Source organism: Periplaneta americana, chromosome 9 (genome assembly GCF_040183065.1).
Source record: "Periplaneta americana isolate PAMFEO1 chromosome 9, P.americana_PAMFEO1_priV1, whole genome shotgun sequence".
NCBI lineage: Eukaryota > Metazoa > Arthropoda > Insecta > Blattodea > Blattidae > Periplaneta > Periplaneta americana.
Window position 1 is genome coordinate 14,376,452 of NC_091125.1, and position 21,074 is coordinate 14,397,525.

General features: G+C 35.8%; 1 protein-coding gene across 7 annotated transcripts in view; it reads right to left on the reverse strand.

The window, feature by feature from the left end:
- Positions 1-21,074, reverse strand: part of wb (wing blister) — a 1,096,738-nt gene that overhangs the window by 151,344 nt on the left and 924,320 nt on the right. For all 7 annotated transcript variants that reach the window (XR_011333780.1, XM_069834429.1, XM_069834431.1 and 4 more), the window contains 3 exons: positions 15,370-15,601; positions 2,522-2,692; positions 1,237-1,403 (listed from right to left, as the gene is read on the reverse strand). Coding sequence is in view for 6 of the 7 variants with exons in the window: in XM_069834429.1 (XP_069690530.1) it covers positions 1,237-1,403; positions 2,522-2,692; positions 15,370-15,601 (570 nt within the window). In the remaining variant the exon portion in view is untranslated. The remainder of the gene's footprint in view (positions 1-1,236; positions 1,404-2,521; positions 2,693-15,369; positions 15,602-21,074) is intronic.

Here is a 21,074-nt window from a genome sequence, read left to right on the forward strand (position 1 = left end):
GTGTGTATTGATATAGCTGTTATTCATAGAAAATATCAAGTTTCTATCTCAATTCTTTGATGTGCCCCAAGCGCTGTGAAGTACCGATATAGAACAAATATCGGAACATAAAACAGTTAAACATTTTTTTATGATAATCTACAACTTACTATTTCAAAGCATATTTAGCACTATCACTCGTAGTCTTCTTAATAAACTTCGCAGATTTATTCTTAGATGTGTTTTCAGAGTTGATTGACATTTCTTGACTTTGAGCAGACGGAACTTCACTAACCATAGTCATCTTGTAGGTCTCACCATCCTTATAATGAACCGAACTCTTAATTCATTAATTCTCTGACATAAATAGTAGACCTATGCAAAACTGTTACAGTTACTTTCAAGATACTTTGAGATTATTCACAATCTCTCACACCTAATTTAGGTAAAATCTTTTGTGAACATCGTACTCATTTCTTCCATTAAGACTGTCTTCAGTCAATTAAATATAAAGGAGATGCTAACAAAGTTACTACAAAATATAAAGTTACTGGTACTGTTAACACTTATTCATATTAGACATTATGAAAAACATTTTGAGTAATGTAATTTTATTAACATAAAATGGAAACAATTTTTTTTTTCAATAATGTTCGTATAAAATTATTATTTCTATCCTTTGGCTCGTGTCTACATTCTAAAGTGAAACCACAACGCACACAGTGACAACTTGATTTACTTTTTTGTTCTTGAGATTTTCTTGTATGAAACCATTTATGTGAAGGCCTACTTACCATATGCAGAAAGAGTAGACTTGCCTAACATTGATACCATCATTATGGCATGTGAGCCTACTGTAGCAAAATCGAACAATAAGTAGCTGTAGGTATGAAAGTTAATATCATAACAAATATTATGATTAAATTTTATTTGTTGAAAATAATTAGGTACATAAGTTAGGTTGAGTTAGGTTAACTCAAACTTGGAACTTAGTCAATACATGGAGATGCATAATTCTCATTCAGTATTTACATATTATAGCTACTGTATAGTACGATTACTAATCGAGAAGTACGTGTAAATGTTTCCGTGCAAGAAAGCCTCAAGATCAACCGTCACCAAATAAAGATGTTCCAACAACATAATGTTTGAATACGACTTGAAAGAAATTATATATCTATAAAAGAAAAGTATCTATTGATTTGATCAATAGTGAGATTGCATTAATTGTAATATGAAAATAAGAGAGCCACATACCCCATTAGCTGCATGCCTTGCTTGAGTTATTTTGTTGCGCAGCTCTTGCAACCTACTTGTCATCGTATCATTCCAATGTCTGAATTTTCGATTTCGTTCAACTGCATTTTCTGACAGCTGAGACAGAAGAGTTTCAGAGTGATGGATATTTTCTTGTGAAGCTGTTACTGTAATGACACTCACAAAAGTTAATAGAGAAAGGACCAGTAACATAAAAATGTTAACACTGTAAGCACTGCATTTTGAAGTAATCATACGAGCTTTTACCTTGATAACACTGTCACTAGTATAATTATTATTAATATCACACTAATAAAAATAATTGAATTAAAATAAAATAATTTCTTTTAATTAAAAAGATTGTACTGTTAGCAGCAGAACACTGTTAACCTATATGCTTTCTGTTCAGTTAGTGTATCAATAAATTCCAATCTGAAAATGGACATCAGAATATGTAGCAAGAAATAACCTGAAAACTAATTTGTTGCCCCTATACAAGATACTTTTATTGTACTCATGGTGGGTACTTCGGAGATTTATTGGGATGCAACTGGGGAACCAGAGTTCCCAGAGAAAATCCTTGTGTTAACTGGACCATGGACTGTATAATTTTATTCTGTTCACCAATTTCATTATCATTACAAGTGCAACAGAATTCTTAGGACATAGAAGGAGCCTTATATCTCATCAGATGTTTGGAAAGAATAGAAATTATAAAAATGAAAAATAAAAAGTCTACTGTGTTTTCCTTTTCTTCCTAATTTATTTTCTTTTGTTTTTACCCTCTTTATTCCTCCATTTCCCTATTTTTCTTTATATTTTATTTTAATTTACTGTTTGGAGAGGACAGGTCATTGGTGAAGCAATTTATCTCTGTATTTTTCGTGTATTTTCGTGGTGGTGGCGGTATAATAACCTGTGGTGTGACAGCCCATGTTGGGCCAAGGCTACCTGCTGGCCTCGAGTCTACATGCCTCAGCAGAGGTGAATGATAACACAACTAGTATGAGTTAACCTCTGGTCAGTACATTGATCCTCCCAACCATTATAGCTGTTGCAAGAAAATAGCTTACTTACTGTAGGTCCGCAAGTTCCTTCTAATGCTGAGTAGGGTAGGCATTGTTCCCATACACAGCCGAAATTTCATAAAAAGATTTCTTTCCCCATCACGATTTGAACCAGAACTTATTCCATACCACCAGTCCAAGGCATGACACCTTAAACCATGCAACTGTAATGCGGGATACACATATGCATACACATATAAAATTCACTTAATACTTACTGTGATTTATAATAGTATTCACTTGGAAGTCAGAGTTCAGCTTTTCTAGGTAAGGACGAAGATTCACCTTCACACTATTGATAATGTCATCTGCTTTCATCTGGATCCTATCTATTGTATTAATGACTTCTTGAATTTTATCTGACGCATTCTTCTGTATAGTTAAATGTGCTGTAATAATCAACATAATTTAAAATAAATTATCATAGCTGTCAAAATAATTCTACATTTTTACTGAAGCTGACACATAGGCCTATGGCTAATGTAATTTTAAAAAAGTTATGTGAAAGATATAACTAATTAGTTTCTTGAATTAGGTACTATTCGAAAAAAACACACTAGTAAATAAAGTTGTTTAATATGCACCCAAATAAGACTTTCTTTTCTGGATTCTACATAAACAGTATTCTTTATAATTCCAAAAAGTAATACATTTGATTTCATTTATACACTGTTGCTTAATAGGCAAACACTATAATTCTGAACAAATTTACATAAAATAACTATTAGCCTAAGTACTTTAATGATTTATAATATTATTATCTGGATACAAAAACTTTTTTCCTAAAAAGTTTTTGTCACTGATACTAATTTCACCATCTCTTTGTCAGTTCATTCTTAGTAATAAAAAAATTCACGACTAAAGTTATTACCTTTGATTTGGCTTGGATTACCATTGTATTTTTAATTAAACAAAAAAATTCCATTAAATTTTAACTGAAACCAGAGCGGGTAGAAGAGAAAGTGACGATACTTCCACTAGTCCAGCGGTTCGTCGCAGAGCGGCGCTCGCTCTTCTTTCTGTTCTCAGTTTCAGGAGCGCTATTCGAGTCAATGCAGATGTTTTTAAAATACCCACTAGATAAAAGTATATTATAGCTTATCACAATATTTTACTTATTTAAAAAATGTAATACTACTACATTAACTACTCTTGAGTTATATCATACACTCCTGAATCGTAAATACGAGTATAATAATCAACAGTAAACTGGAACATTCTGTCAGCTTTAGAGAGAAGAACGCAAAAAAAAAAAAAAAAAAAAAAAAGTACAGCTTCGCAAAACTGAACATTTTTGTGTTGTTGTAAGTACATTTTGACACAAAATTATAGTTTCCGATGTACAAGAAAGTATAATATAATATATCAAATGGGACATTATATTTTCACCAATACTTTTTTACTACTGCCAGAGCGGGTAGAAGACGTTACTTCCTCTAGTTCAGTGGATCGTAGCCGAGTGGCTACTGCCACTGTCCAGTTTCAGGATCGCTATTCAAGTGAATGCAAAAGGTTTTTAAAAATAACCCATTAGATAAGAATGTATTGTAAAGTACTTAGTTACAATATTTTACTTCTTTAAAAATATAATATTACTATATTAACAAATTGTGAGTTATATAACACAACCCTGAATAGTAAATATAATAATTAACCGAAAAATGGAACATTGTGCCGGCTGATGCCAGAAATACGCAAAAAAAAAAAGTACAGCATCGCAAAACTGAAAATTTTTAGGGCATTATAAAGTACGCATTGACATGAAATTATAGTTTTTATACACAAGAAAGAATGTAATATAATAAAGGAGACACTTTATTTTCACCAATAGTTTTTATCTACTATTTAGTCATTAGTTGCAGTTGTATCTGGTTTATACGTAATTAAGGGGAACAAAAAATATTACTTGCAACTTAGACTCATAAATTAAGCTTCGATATTATATCTATGCTAATGTAAGTTTTGATCTTTTGAACTACCTAGGTTATTTTGTGTTTGTAAAATTAAAACAATTTGGTAGCACTGTATTAAGTAGTTGTATGCTACTTATTGGAGAATATTAAATTAACGACTTTTCCATGAGGTCTATTACTTTCTCATATGCTCGATTAGAAATCTCTTATGATGTGGAAACGTAATAGGCTAAATAAATGTAATAAAATTGTAAACCAGATTAAGTTCTAGCCTAGACGCAAAGTATAATTATACTGTACTTTTGTTACCGAAATAACTACGACTAAAGTGCTATTATTAAAAATAAAATAATTAATAATTAAACATGTATATTTAATGAAGTAGAAGCTAGGTACTTGGATTCAAGTAGGAGTTCACAATTAGCACTTTAATACAGCACATTTTTTAACCGGCACATAGATTGAAAAATCTTTACATGTAGAAAGTCTATGGTAATCATCACAAGATAATCATTTTCTAATTCCAAAATATCGCTCTAGAGGATCCTAGTTAATTTTTTTTCTGTCTGAATATATTTAAATCTGCTATCCCACAAGAATTAATATATTTCTCTAGTGCTCTAAATTGTCACTCTAAATAATTCAAGGGTTCTTTCTTAGGCAAACGTGTTCTTTATATTGTCAATTACGTGTCATATATTTTCTAAAATCGTGTAATGCTAGAATCCTTTGTACAGGGCAGACGAGGGAGTCTTTGAGTTCAACGTATCTGCATGGTCGTTCATTCACCTTTGAATTCTTTTGTATTTTCACTTTCCTCGAACCCATCACAGTTTATGACTCTAAAAATGTATCGATTTTGAAAAACTCACACTAAACAGCTGAAATGCTGGTCTGGAGTTCATTCACTGGAAGGAATTACGGTCAATGTAACTAGACATAATTTTGGGCATTCAGGTGTGGAGTAATGGAACATAAATGCATACAAGCGCATGATTAGCTAAGGTGTTCTTCTGATTTTCGGGTGTCACATCCAATTATTTTTTACTCGGATATTTAACGATGCTGTATCGACTGCTGGGTTATTTAGCGTCAATGGAATTGGTCATAGCCAGATGGTACTTGGTAAGGATACATTGTTATGAGAAAGGATTGATGTCCTCTTCATTGAATATTTTCTCTTCTTTTCTTTTTTAAGATATCGAGGCAAGTTTGGGAAAATATGTGTTACAGCATACGGTTTTGGTCGCCAGTTCTTGCGTGGAAGTCCTACCTCTTTACTGGCAATAATAAATTTATCGGCTCTTACAATCAAAAGTCGCCCTCGGTAGAGCAGTTGATATAGCGCTGGCTTTCAATGCTCGAGGTTGCGGGTTCGATCCCGGCCGAGATCGATGGCATTTAAGTGTGTTTAAATGCGTCAGGCTCATGTCAGTAGATTTACTGGCATGTAAAAAAACTCCTGTGGGACAAAATTCCGACACACCGGCAAAGCTGATATAACCTCTGCAGTTTCGAGCGTCGTTAAATAAATCATAATTTTAAAAAATCACAATCAAAACCGCAGAAAAATGGATATCACAGATATAAGAACGAGCATATAGTTTTCTGTGTTCGTGGAATTGCTCCACACCACTTCTGAAAAATAGTCTAGTCTATGGATGGATAAAAGAAAGTCTCTTCCTTACAGATTATACAGTATAATTGGATTTACATCAAGAACAAAACAATTAGGCTTATTAGTACTCGCTCACATAAACGTCACAATAAAAATCACCCGAACACCACAAGAAATATCTTCTTAATTCCATAGCAAAACGAGTTCTACGTGCTCTGTCCACAGTATTAAGAGGAAAACTGCAATCTTAGAACGATCGCCACACCAATGTTTCGCTCAGTTGCCGCGGCGACACTAGGGGGTTTAAAAGTCCCATTAGACCCTTGCTGAGTTACCACACTTTCTATTCTAAACGCTCTGCTGAAATTATTACATTTCACATTCTTAATTCCTGAATAAATTGACTCACAGGTAGTGAATAAGAGAAAAATCCGATAATACTCGTAGTATCCTATAGAAAAAAATCACAGGAAACAGACATACAAACATCAAGAAGAAATGTCTGATATAATTTCTTCGGCAATAGGATTATTTTTCAGCATCACAATACTTTTATTGGGTGGCGCAGATAAAAGTAGCCCACCTCCTGTTTGAATGTGAATGCGATATTTCGACTGCTTGAAATTCCATTCATCGTATCGAGTAAACAGCTACAACAATGGACAATTTTATGTAACAATCGATTGTTGACATTATTCCTGTTAGTATTTCAGTAGTCATCAGTCGAATGACACGTGTCTGCTCGCATTCTGCAAAATGACTTACTGGAAGCATATGTGAGAACAGGTTCGATTAAGGAAACTCGCGAAATTTTCAGAGACAAGTTTCCAGATAGAGGACAACCAGCAAAAAGAGCGATACAGTGTTTGGTTAAACAGTGGCGCACTATGGGATCTGTGCAAATGCATGATTCGACGTGCACAGTTGTGTATTGATGCTGCAGGGAGCCACTTTCAACATCTTCTATAAAAGGTGAGTCCTTTTCAGCACTTCGCTTCTGTATTTACTCTATACTTACACGAGCTACTTTTATCTGCGCCACCCTGTAATTTGCATAAAATGGAAGTAAAAACAATTGCTTTTGCTTAACAAAAAGTCTAAAAGAATGAAAATTTAGTAATCATTAAATCGAATTGTCAAAATGGATAAATGTTTCTATCCTTGAGCGCGCGCGCGCACGCACGCACGCACACACACACACTTATTGTTCTCATTAATATGATCTATAGCAATTCCATTCATTATATCCTGGTACGAGGATTGGATAAAAAGTAATGGCAACAGTGCTATACTTTTGAAATGTCTTATTATCAGAGGAAACATAATTTACATTCCTTCAATGTAATCACCCTCTAAGTTCACAACCTTCTGCTATACTTGTGGAAGGTGCTGTACACCATAAGTGTGTCCATCTCTGTTGTTGTCTCAAAGTGTCCATCCTATAGCATTAATAATGACGTCTCTCTTGTTGTAATGCTTCCCCGTAAGTGGCTCTTTCATTTTGGGGAAGAGATCATAATCGCATGAACTCACATCAGGTCAGTATGGCAGATGTTACAGTACTTCCCATCACCAGCAACGCAGAAGATCCATCACGGTGTTAGCAGTGTGACTCCTAGCATTGTTATGAAGGATGATAGGGGTCGTTTCGGAAAAGTACTGTCTTGTTGTTGCAAGAAATTTCAGTAGTAGGCTGCATCTACCATGGTGCAGTATTACTACATAGATGTCATACAACACAATGAACCACCATATTGTACAGAGCACACTGTGCTTGAGTGAGGAGAGCCAGGATGCTTCCATTCATTTGATTGCCACTTCAAGCGTGATTTGTATGAGCAAGCTCATGGTTTGTCCATAGTGAGGATCAGTTCGAGGAAGTCGTCACTTTTCCTCTGGTAGCAGTTCAGCAATTCTTGTGCAATTGCATAGTGCTGCCATTCTTGTACCAGTGATTCGAGGGGGTTCCAACGCACTGCACTTTTGCATAACCAAAGAAAATTATGCAGAATTGCTGGATCAACATCCAGCAGGGAAGCAAGAAGGTGAATAGTGTGGTCGTCTAGAACAGGACCTGTCTTGAACAGCATCCCTGTCTTCACGAAAGACTTTCACCTATTAAGCCACTGTACTGTACGAAGCGACAAGACTGCATCACCACATGATTCATGCAGTCCCTGATAACAGTCTTGTGCACTACAATCTCGTGCAACTTCAATTTTGATCCACGAACGTTGTTCCAGGTCCTAAACATATTGTTAGGGCACTTGTACTATTCTCCCGTACTTTAAGGGATTGACACGAATATTGTACAACCAATACTGCTTTCTGCACTAGCTTGTCTGACCTGCTGTTCTCCGTTCCACAGCACCCTAAGCCTATCTGAATTATGTGGCTGACATAGCAGCAGTAGGCCTATTGCCATTATATTTATCCAACCCTCGTATAAATCAAATTTGAGCCTTATAATAAAATTCTAGAGAAGATAATTTTCAAATTGTTAAACTCTTCTTTTGTGAAAGGTTACCAAGAATTAAGAGGTAAATTTAATTTGGCTATAATAAGTAAATGAATCTCAACCACACAACGCGGTCTAGTTTTGGTACAGGTAGTGATGTATTACTGGTACCGTACCTACTACTTTGTATTTCCAAATAGTACCATCTAGTTGTTAATTAATACAATCAATTTGATAAAGCTTATAAATGCGAATTTTTCTTACAGAATTTCTTGTACCAGATACTGTTATTTAATAATAAAATTCTAGAGAAGATAATTTTCAAATTGTTAAACTCTTCTTTTGTAAAAGGTTACCAAGAATTAAGAGGTAAATTTAATTTGGCTATAATAAGTAAATGAATCTCAACCACACAACGCGGTCTAGTTTTGGTACAGGTAGTGATGTATTACTGGTACCTACTACTTTGTATTTCCACATAGTCCCATCTAGTTGTTAATTAATACAATCAATTTGATAAAGCTTATAAATGCGAATTTTTCTTACAGAATTTCTTGTACCAGATACTGTTATTTAATTAATATGATGTTTTCATTATTTCATAGCTTTATGAGTAAGGGCTTGGCAATATCAGTAGCTGTTGCTCTAGAGCAGCATTTCTCAAAGTGTGTTCCCCAGAACCCGAGGTTCTGTAAGTAACTCATAGGGGTTCCTGATGTGAAATTATTTACTTATTAATCTCTAAAATATAATGTTATAAAAACATGAAAAAAGAACAGAATTATAACTGTTTATTCAGCCATTCTATTGGCAATTACTAGGACAACAATGGGTACCGTTTACAGCAATCCGATCACTAATGCACATGGTTGAAATAATAATAGGTGCACTTCAAGTAACTAAAGTGTCTGCAGCTAACACATTTTCCAAAAAAATGTACAGGTGTAAATTGTATTATGGAATTAATTGAAAATTCTGTGAAGGATATTTCACAGAGTAGTTTTGACGTTCCTTTAAGAAAGCACAGGAAACTTCTTCTGGAGAGAAAAGATCATTATTTTGAAGTTCAAGATAAGTTATGTGTTAATTTTGTGTCTCAAAGTTTATTTAATAATATCAGAAAAAGGATCAAATGTTTTAAAGAATAATGATGCGAGTTTTGTCATCCCTTCTTCAAAATTGTGTAAACAGAGGACAAGACCAATCATTGCGAGCTACATCATCCTATTTTTAATCAGAGTGATACCGGTACCGATCCTAACTCTACTTTTTTAACACAAGGTGACACCAAACCATAGATCGGTGGCTTAAAACAGGATCATTAAAACAATCAACATCCAAGTGTGCCACTACAACTTCAACTACCCCTAAACAATATGTGGGTCTCATGAAGGCGAAATGGAAATACCAGGTTTACAAAATAGCTGCTCATCATCTGAAAATGTGAAGGAGCCAACATCCAAAAAAACAACATGAACCTGTAATATATAAACGTAAATATAATGAGAGTTACTTAGTCTTGGGTTTCATGAATGCTGAAAATTGCCCTCAGTATGTAATATGTGGCAGAATTTTACCTAATAGTTCGATGGCACCTTCAAAATTACGTCGCCATTTTGAAACATACTATGCTCAATTTCATGACAACAATATTGATTTCTTTGATAGAAAACGTCGTGAGTTACTAAATTCACAAAAGTTCTTATCTCAGACATCTTAAAATACAAATGAAAAAACAGCAGAGGCATCTTTCACTGTAACCTAAAAAATGCCTCAGGCAGGTGAGTCCCACACAATATCCATGGTTAAGTGCATGATCAATGAGACGGAGGCTAAACAATTATCTTCCGTGCTGCTTTCAAATGACACAATGTCTCGTCGCATTCAAGTCATGGCAGCTTACTTCAAGGAAGAATTAAACTGTTGGCTCAGATCATGTCAATTTGCACTACAGATAGACGAGTCAAGTGATGTAGAAGATCTGACAGTTGTACTAGTTTGTCTGTTACCATTATGAAGATGCTATTGAAGAAGATATGCTATTATGTAAACCACTGTCAGCTAATGCAACAGGATCTGAAATTTTCAGACTTGTTAGTGAGTACTTGGAAGAAATCATATACCTTGGGACAATTATGTTCATGTCTGCACGGATGGTGGAAAAGCAATGGTTGGGAAAACAGTTAGTGCAGTTGCAAAAAATTGAAAAACAGGCATTGTATTTTGCACCGTCAAGCTTTGGCCACATGAAAAATGCCACTTTCCCTCAAAAATATTCTTAATGAAGCAGTAAAAATCGTTAATTTTATCAAGTCCAGACCACTAAATTCAAGACTCTTCAAAATCATTTGTGAGGACATGGAAGCCTTCATAAATCTCTACACGGAAGTGAGATGGTGTTCTCGTGGAGAAACTTTAAGTAGACTCTTCGAACTTAGGGCTGAGGTGATGGCTTTCTTCACTGATCACCATTTCGAGTTGGATGATCATTTGATTATCAAACAATGGCTCTTGAGACTTGCCTATTTAGCTGATATTTTTATCGAAATCAACGAAGTAAATGTATTATCACAAGGGGAAAATGCTAATATATTCATTGCAGCAGACAAAATCAGGGCTTTCAAGAGAAAATTGCAGTTCTGGATGAGAAATCTAGCTGACCGTGAATATGAGAGCTTCCCTGCTTTGAAAGATTTCCTTGAGGAGAACGAAGCAATTCTCAGAGAACTTGATGAAATCAATGAAGAATTTGTAAAGCATTTGGAGGATATGCGCCATACTGTAGAGCAGTTTTCCAGAACAGGAGAATGAAAATAATTCTTAAAACTTGTGGGTCAAAAATCCATTTGACATCAAAGAAAAATCTTCTTCCCTTGCTTCTGAAGAATACGAAGCATTACTGGAATTGATGTCTGATTCACCCCTGCAACCTCAATTTAAGAATCTCCCTGGGATGGATTTTTGGCACAGCCTGAGAAGAGAGTACTCAGTGTTATCAAAGAAAGCTAATACAATTCTACTTCCTTTTGTAAGTACTTATCTATGTGAAACTGGGTTTTCTGTGTATAAGAAGTCTATCAAAACTAAATACCGAAACAGACTGCATCCAGAACCAGACATGAGACTTCAGTTTTTCAACATTAAACCTGATACAGTGAAACCTCGATTCTGGATTTTTCAGGGGACCAGATAAATTATACCCAGAATCGAGAAAAATCCTAAATAGGGGTTTTGCCAAAATTGAAAAAGAAACACATCAACATATTGAAAAACTAATTTTTATGGTCTAATCTCAACTAAAAGAACAAAAATGCTTTAAAGAACTTCACAACATTAAGTACACTGATTGGTTGCATCAAGTTTATTTGTCACTTCTTGAAGAAATAAAGAATGGATCTCTGTTTTGATGTTTGTTTTGCTGGACATCTTTGATGGAGGAAGAGTAACTCCCTTTTCACCTGGTTTTACCTGGATTCATCAATATTGAATCTACACATATATCTTCATACAGCTTCCAGTCCTGCTACCGTTCATCGATGCAGTCTTCTTCATCCTCCATGATGTCACCACTGACAGCCTTCATAAAACCTACTTTTCTGAAGCAGTTGGTGATGGTGGCTGCTGACACTTCATCTCATGCACTGCAGACCATATGCATGGCAGTGACGATGGAGATTTTGAAAAAAAAAATCTCCAGTTTGTCTGTCCACAGCAGCAATCTGTTTCTGCATTAGTGAACGTTTATACTTCCTCTTGAGGGCATGAATTACACTCAAATCCAGGGGTTGGAGATAGCTATACAGTTAGGTGGGAAGAAAGCAACCTTCACATTCTTCAGGAATGGCGTATCAGGGGGATGTGGCAGACACTTACCCACTAAAAGAATTATCTTCCTGTTAGCAGCCCCCATTTTCACGTCCAGCTGTCTCAGATAGCTGTTAAAAATGCCCATTGTCATCCAGACAGTCCTGTTGTTCCTGTAACTGCATGGCAGTGTGCGGACATTTTTAAAACATCTTGATTTTTCATATTTGCCAATTACCAAGGATTTAAACTTCTCGGAGTCATCTGCATTTATACAGAAAAGAACAGTGAGTCTCTCCTTACTTTTTTTCTCACCATGGCAGGTCTTTCCTTTTACAGTATGTGGAGGCTCTCATCAGGGAGTAGAAGACCCTCGTCTCATCGGTATTAAAGATATCTTTGGCATCATAGCCTTCAATCAGACATGGACGCACATTGTCTTTCCAATGATCCACCAACTCATCTGGAACAGCTGCACTTTCATCGCACACATTTTTGTATGTAATGTCATGCTGCTTAAAGCGATGAAGTCATTCATTAGAAACCCTAAAATTGTCCACTTTCAGTCTTAATGCGATGCTTTGTTGTGAATTGATTCTCATGCACCGCAGCATATGATTAACACGTGGTTTCTGGCACTGTGTTGCATCAGGTATGTCACCTGGGTACGCATGGTAGATAAGGAGAGGGATAGGAATTATTACTGAAACGACCTTGGACAAGGAAATAAGCATTTAGGGGTGAAAAAACGCACAATCGAAGCTAATTTGCTTTGTTGGAGAAAAAATTTGTTTCTTAAATGCAGGTAAAACACTAAATCGAGAAACATTAAATTGGGGTAAAAATAGCATTGCATATATAGGACTTCTGCCGGAACTGCAAAATAAGAACGCAAAATGCGAGTAAATCTTAAATTGACAAACCCAAAATCGAGGTTCCACTGTATTAAAGAAATATGCAAAAAAAAATTAAGCACCTGAATTTTAGTGTGAATTACAAAACAGTGTTAACAATTCAAGTGGACTTAATTTCATTTATGCTTGTTATATATTTACTGATCTTTGCAGCAGTAGCAAATATATTTCAGAAACATTTATAATTTTTAAATACGAGTATGTATAATGTGTGAGTTCAAAACATGTTTAATGTTAGTGGTAAAAATAAGCCAGGATTACTATCTTTGTAATAACAGCAAATACAGTCAACAAAATTATTTATAATTTTTAAATATGTATAATATGTAACATCAATAAAAATATTATATTAGTGGTAAAGATACATTTTGTAATTTAATATTTGTCTGTAATATATACACACATCACTAATATTCCACTGGGTTCCACAGATTTATTCTGGGTTTTTTAAAAGGGTTCCATGGCTAGGAGAGTTTGAGAAACACTACTCTAGAGTCCAGCTAATGGATATTTTCTATTAATAACTGAGTTTCTCAGTGGTACGTGGTGAGGTGTGGGTTTAGGTTTCTACTGATATCTTGATATTGACTCATACATATTCAAATTTAAATATTTTTTCGTTGATAACATGTTCAATTTCCAATTTACATCCAGTCTTTACTTGCTGTTCATTAATTTAGTTTTTGTGACAGATGTTTTCAAGTTCTTTTTAGCAGGTTGTTTAACGATGCTGTATCAATTACTAAGTTATTTAGCGTCAAACGAATTGGTGGTAGCGAGATGATATTGTCCACATGAGGCCAAGGATTAGCCATGGGATTACCTGGATTCACCTTACAGATGGTGAAAATCTCGGAAAAACCAGGTAATCAACCCAGAAAGAAATAGAACCCACACCCTAGTGTAATTCAGGATCATTGGGCCAATATATATGCCACTGGTCAGACACTTTCACATTACATTCATTTTGCACTATACAAAAGCATGCAATAATCGAGGTGCATTCGCATTTTGATAATTCTCAATATATTGTCACATACCAGTAACATAACTATAGGCCTACTTACTTATTATGGCTTTTAAGGAACCTGGCGCCCTCACATAAGCCCGCCATCAGTCCTTATCCTGTGCAAGATTAATCCAGTTTCTATCATCATATTCCACCTCCCTCAAATCCATTTGAATATTATCCTCCCATCTACGTATGTCTCAGCCTCCCCAAAGGTCTTTTTCTCTCTGGCCTCCCAACTAACATTCTGTATGCATTTCTGCATTCGCCCATACGTGCTACATGCTCTGCCCATCTCAAACGTCTGGAGTAACATAATTTTCTTCTTCTTCTTCTTCACTTCATGGTATGGGCAATTGCCCGTTCCGGCTTCAAAGGTCGCTCCATCTTTTCATCGGTCGTCCCTGATCTCTTCGTCCTTTTTGTTTATAATTTATTGCTTTCTTGGGAAGTCTGTAGTCGTCCATTCTCTCTACATGTAATTTCCAATCTTGTCTGTAATTGTCTATTTTATCAATAAGTGGGTATACTCTTAGTTCCTGCCTAATATCTTCATTTCTAATTCTATCCAATCTCGTGCATCCTTTTACTTTTCGCAAGAATCATCTCTGCTGCTTGTATTTTACTAACTTCAGGTTTTGTTGTAACCCAACTTTCACTTCCATATAAAAGAGTAGGGACTGCCATTACATTGTAGAATTTCATTTTTGTTTCCTTTCTGCTTTTATTCTTCAAAGTTCTATTAATTGTGCCACATACTGTTTGGAATGATTGAGGTGAAAGCAGTCTGCCTAGAGGAAGGAACCTCGAACACAAACCAAGCCTGTTAGGAGGCTGAAAGATGGCAACCCCATCACCTAAATATATCTGCGCAGCCCTCGTAAGGCAGCCAGATGAATTATCTATTACTGAAAAGCTTCAAAGGAAACAGCTGGTAACATAATTATATATCATATAATTGTCAATACTTTTTTTTGTATTTTATTATATTTTCAATCTAAAAAAAAAGATGTTTCCATCCCAACTAACATTCTATATGCATATCTGGATTCGTCCATACATGCTACATGCCCTGCCCATCTCAAACGTCTGGAGTAACATAATAATATATATCATATAATTTTCAATACATTTTTTGTATTTTATTATTATTATTTTTCAATCTAAAAAAAAAGAAGTTTCCATCACTTCATGGGTAAGTAAATATAAAAAAATTCAAGATGAAATATAAAATAAAGTAAATGTTTTCAGTCAATAAATTGTTGTAAACCCACCAGCCAGTCACTTTGATACAGAAAAAAAGAGCAGATGGACTGTCTCACGAAATAATCTAAAATATTGCACACTTACCTTCTTCACTATGAAGCTTTTGCAATTGACGAGCAGTCTCATTCTCAGCTTTTACTGCTGTAGACAAAGAATGTCTAACATTCTCTACTTCTTGCTTCTGCTCCTGCAATCTCTTTTTTAACTCTTCTACTTGCTTGACTTTCTGTTCTGCATGATTCAATAATCTTGTTGAGTCTGTCTCTATACTATTTGCTCGGTTTACCAGTGAGTTCTGCTCTATACTGGGATGGACCTAAGTTAAAAACAGTATTAATTGGAGAATGTAAATTTTGATATAGAATTACATAAAAAAACCTTGTACTGCAATCATATATCCTTATGTCATGTTATTTAGACAGATATTGCAAATTACATCCTCATTTTCGTATTAAACGTCTTGTTTAAATACTATAAGCTCTCCTTTCACTGCTTGTGTACTTTGTGACCTGGTAGAGTGTAAGAGAAGGCTCTATGGCCTTAACTCTGCTAGTATAAATAGATAGATAAATAAACAGATAAATGAATGAATGAATGAATGAATGAATGAATGAATGAATATATAAGTGGTGTAAACTAGACTGTCTTCCTGCAGTGCACATTGGTTAATGCTAAATGGTCTACATATCAGCTAATGATGGACTTCTCAATGGAATCAGGCGAACTCTACTGGGAAGTACCAGTATATAGACGAATGACTTTGTGCCAAGTGTCTGGGCATTAAATTAAATAAATAAACATTAATATTCAAAATTGGAAATACAGATACTACATGTAATTTTAATATAGGAATTAGACTAAACAGACAAAATAATATTAAAATTTTATTATATGGATAAGAAGACACCTTAAAAAATAGTTCAAGGAGCAAAAGATGATCTACAATGCTCTCTGCATTTATTAAACCAAATATGTAAGATATATGATTTTAAAATATCGAAAAATAAAACTAATTTAATGGCCTTTTGGGTAAAATTTCTATTTGAATAAAAATTATTATTGGAAACAACATTTTAGAACAAGTTACATCCTTTATCTATCTTGGAAATGAAATTACTAACATTAAAGGTGTATGTATATATATGTTACACACGAAGTGAAGAGAAACGAATAGAAGCACTTGAAATGTGGATATGGAGAAGAACGGAGTGTGTGAAATGGACAGACAGAATAAGAAGTGAAGTTGTGTGGGAAAGAGTGAGTGAAGAAAGAATGATGCTGGAGCTGATCAGGAAGAGAAAAAGGAATTGGTTGATTCACTGGCTGAGAATAAACTGCCTACTGAAAGATGCACTGGAAGGAAAAAAAGTAAAACCCGAATTTCTCCATACATTTTAACCAACTCACAACGAATTATCAACACAACCCCTTTCATCAACTTTCAACAGGTTTAACATCACTAGCAATAATTATATACCATTAATTATTTTTTATGTTAGTATATATATATATATATATATATATATATATATATATATATATATATATATATATATATATATAAGGGTCTATTTTGAATAATTGATTATTGATAAATAAATTTAATGGTGAATAGGAGAAGAGTTCGGGACAGAAGAAATCAGATGATGGACGACATTAAGATATATGGATCAAAGGCAGAGACTAAGAGGATGGGAGAAAATAGGGAAGATTGGAGAATGCTGGGTTTACAGTGAAAGACCTGCCCATGGGCAGTACATGTATGTATGTATCCATGCATGCATGTATGTATGTATGTATCCATGCATGCATGCATGTATGTATGTATGTATGTATGTATGTATGTATGTATGTATGTATGTATGTATGTATGTATGTATGTATGTATGTATGTATGTACACTATCTACCAAAAAGTAATGGGCACCCAGGATTTTACCTGCTAGGTGCCATGTTTCGGAGGCTACTATGCAGTGGTATGCAGACAATAATGTTCACCGGTTGGACTGGTCTGCACAGAGTCCTGATCTCAATCCCATTGAGCACCTTTGGGACGAATTGGACCGGCGATTGAGGTTTCGGGAAATTTGGCCAACTTCCATTGTCCAACTGAGAGCCATATTGCAGGAGGAATGGCGATGCATTCCAGTGGATATCCTACACAAACTAGTGGAGAGCATGCCTGACAGGGTGGCTGCTGTTATAGCAACAAGAGGTGGTACCATGAGGTTCTAAAGGGCAAAAAAACAGTGCCCAATTACTTTTTGGTAGATAATGTATGTATGTATGCGTGTCAAAAAAAAACACACACACACACACACACACACACACACACACACACACACACACACACACACACACACACACACACACACACACACACACACACACACACACACACACACACACACACACACACACACACACACACACACACACACACACACACACACACACACACACACACACACACACACACACACACACACACACACACACACACACACACACACACACACACACACACACACACACACACACACACACACACACACACACACACACACACACACACACACACACACACACACACACACACACACACACACACACACACACACACACACACACACACACACACACACACACACACACACACACACACACACACACACACACACACACACACACACACACACACACACACACACACACACACACACACACACACACACACACACACACACACACACACACACACACACACACACACACACACACACACACACACACACACACACACACACACACACACACACACACACACACACACACACACACACACACACACACACACACACACACACACACACACACACACACACACACACACACACACACACACACACACACACACACACACACACACACACACACACACACACACACACACACACACACACACACACACACACACACACACACACACACACACACACACACACACACACACACACACACACACACACACACACACACACACACACACACACACACACACACACACACACACACACACACACACACACACACACACACACACACACACACACACACACACACACACACACACACACACACACACACACACACACACACACACACACACACACACACACACACACACACACACACACACACACACACACACACACACACACACACACACACACACACACACACACACACACACACACACACACACACACACACACACACACACACACACACACACACACACACACACACACACACACACACACACACACACACACACACACACACACACACACACACACACACACACACACACACACACACACACACACACACACACACACACACACACACACACACACACACACACACACACACACACACACACACACACACACACACACACACACACACACACACACACACACACACACACACACACACACACACACACACACACACACACACACACACACACACACACACACACACACACACACACACACACACACACACACACACACACACACACACACACACACACACACACACACACACACACACACACACACACACACACACACACACACACACACACACACACACACACACACACACACACACACACACACACACACACACACACACACACACACACACACACACACACACACACACACACACACACACACACACACACACACACACACACACACACACACACACACACACACACACACACACACACACACACACACACACACACACACACACACACACACACACACACACACACACACACACACACACACACACACACACACACACACACACACACACACACACACACACACACACACACACACACACACACACACACACACACACACACACACACACACACACACACACACACACACACACACACACACACACACACACACACACACACACACACACACACACACACACACACACACACACACACACACACACACACACACACACACACACACACACACACACACACACACACACACACACACACACACACACACACACACACACACACACACACACACACACACACACAGTATATATATGAATTGATTTGTGGCATCACATAAAAAATTCTAAAAAATAAAACCAGACAATAAAAGACAGTAAACCCCGAGCAGCTAGAACAGAAAGTAATATTACTTCCTTTTGGCTAGAACAGAAAGTAATATTACTTCCTTTTGTTCAGTGGTTCTTCACTGAGTGGCGCAAGCTCTGTTTCTGACCACAGTTTCAGAAGCGCTATTCGAGAAAACGCAAAAGGTTTTTAGAAATAACTATTAGATAAGAATGTATTATAGAGTAGGTAGTTTGCTACAATATTTTACTTATTTAAAAATGTAATATTACTACATTAACAATTTGTGAGTTATATAATACACCCCTTAATAGTCAATATAATAATCAACTGAAAACTGGAACATTATGCCAGCTTTAGCCAAAAGTATGCAAAAAGTACAAATTCGCAAAAAATGAACATTTTTGTGGCATTATAAGGTACGCATTGACATGAAATTATAGTTTTTTTATACACAAGAAAGAATATAATATAATAAATGAGACACTATATTTTCACCAATAGTCTTTATCTACTATTTATTCATTAGTTGCAGTTGTATCTGATTTATACATAATTCAGGGGAAACAAAAAATATTATGTGCAACTCGGACTTGCAAATTAAGCTTCCATATTATATCTATGCTAATGCAAGTTTGGATCTTTTTAGATATTGAGGTTATTTTGTGTTTTGTAAAATTAAAATAATTTAGTAGCACTTTATTAACTGGGTGTATACTACTTATTGAGGAATATAAAATTAACGACTTTTCAATGAGATCTATTACTTTCTCATATGCTCGATTAGAAACCTCTTATGATGTGGAACGTAATAAACAAATATAGCCTAATATAATTAGAAACCAGATTAAGCTGTACATACAAAGCATCATTATACTGTACCAATACCGGTACTGTACTTGTGTTACTGAAATAACTTTTACGTTAATTATGACTAAAGTGTTATTATTAAAAATAAAATAATTAATAATTAAACATATACTCGTACATTTAATGAAGTAGATTCTTAGGTTCAATTAGGAGTTCACAATTATCACTTGAATATGGCACATTTTTTAACTGGCATATAGAGTGAAAAATGTTCAGATGTAGAAAGTCTATGGTGAACATCACAAAATAATCATTTCATAATTCCTAGTTAAATTTTTTCTGTCAGAATATATTTAAATCTGCTAACCCACAAGAATTACTACATTTCATGAGTGCTCTGAATTGTCACTCTATAAATAATTCAAGCGTTCTTTCTTAGGCAAACATGTTCTTTGTATTGCCAATTACGTGTAATATATTTTCTAAAATCGTGTAATGCTAGAATTTTTTGTACAGGGCAGAGGAGGGAGTCTTTGAGTTCAGTACATCTACAATTTGTTCATTCACCTTGTGAATTCTTTTGTATTTTCACTTCCCTTGAACCATCACAGTTAACGTTTCAAGAAGATATGTTAGGTAAGAATTTTGTCTAAATTCACCCCCTATAGAGGGGCAGTTCCTCTTACATAAACTTAATCAGAATTTTTACTCAAATTAAATGATGCTGAAACTGATCAGGAAGAGGAAAAGGAATTGATTGGGTCACTGGCTGAGAAGAAACTGCCTAT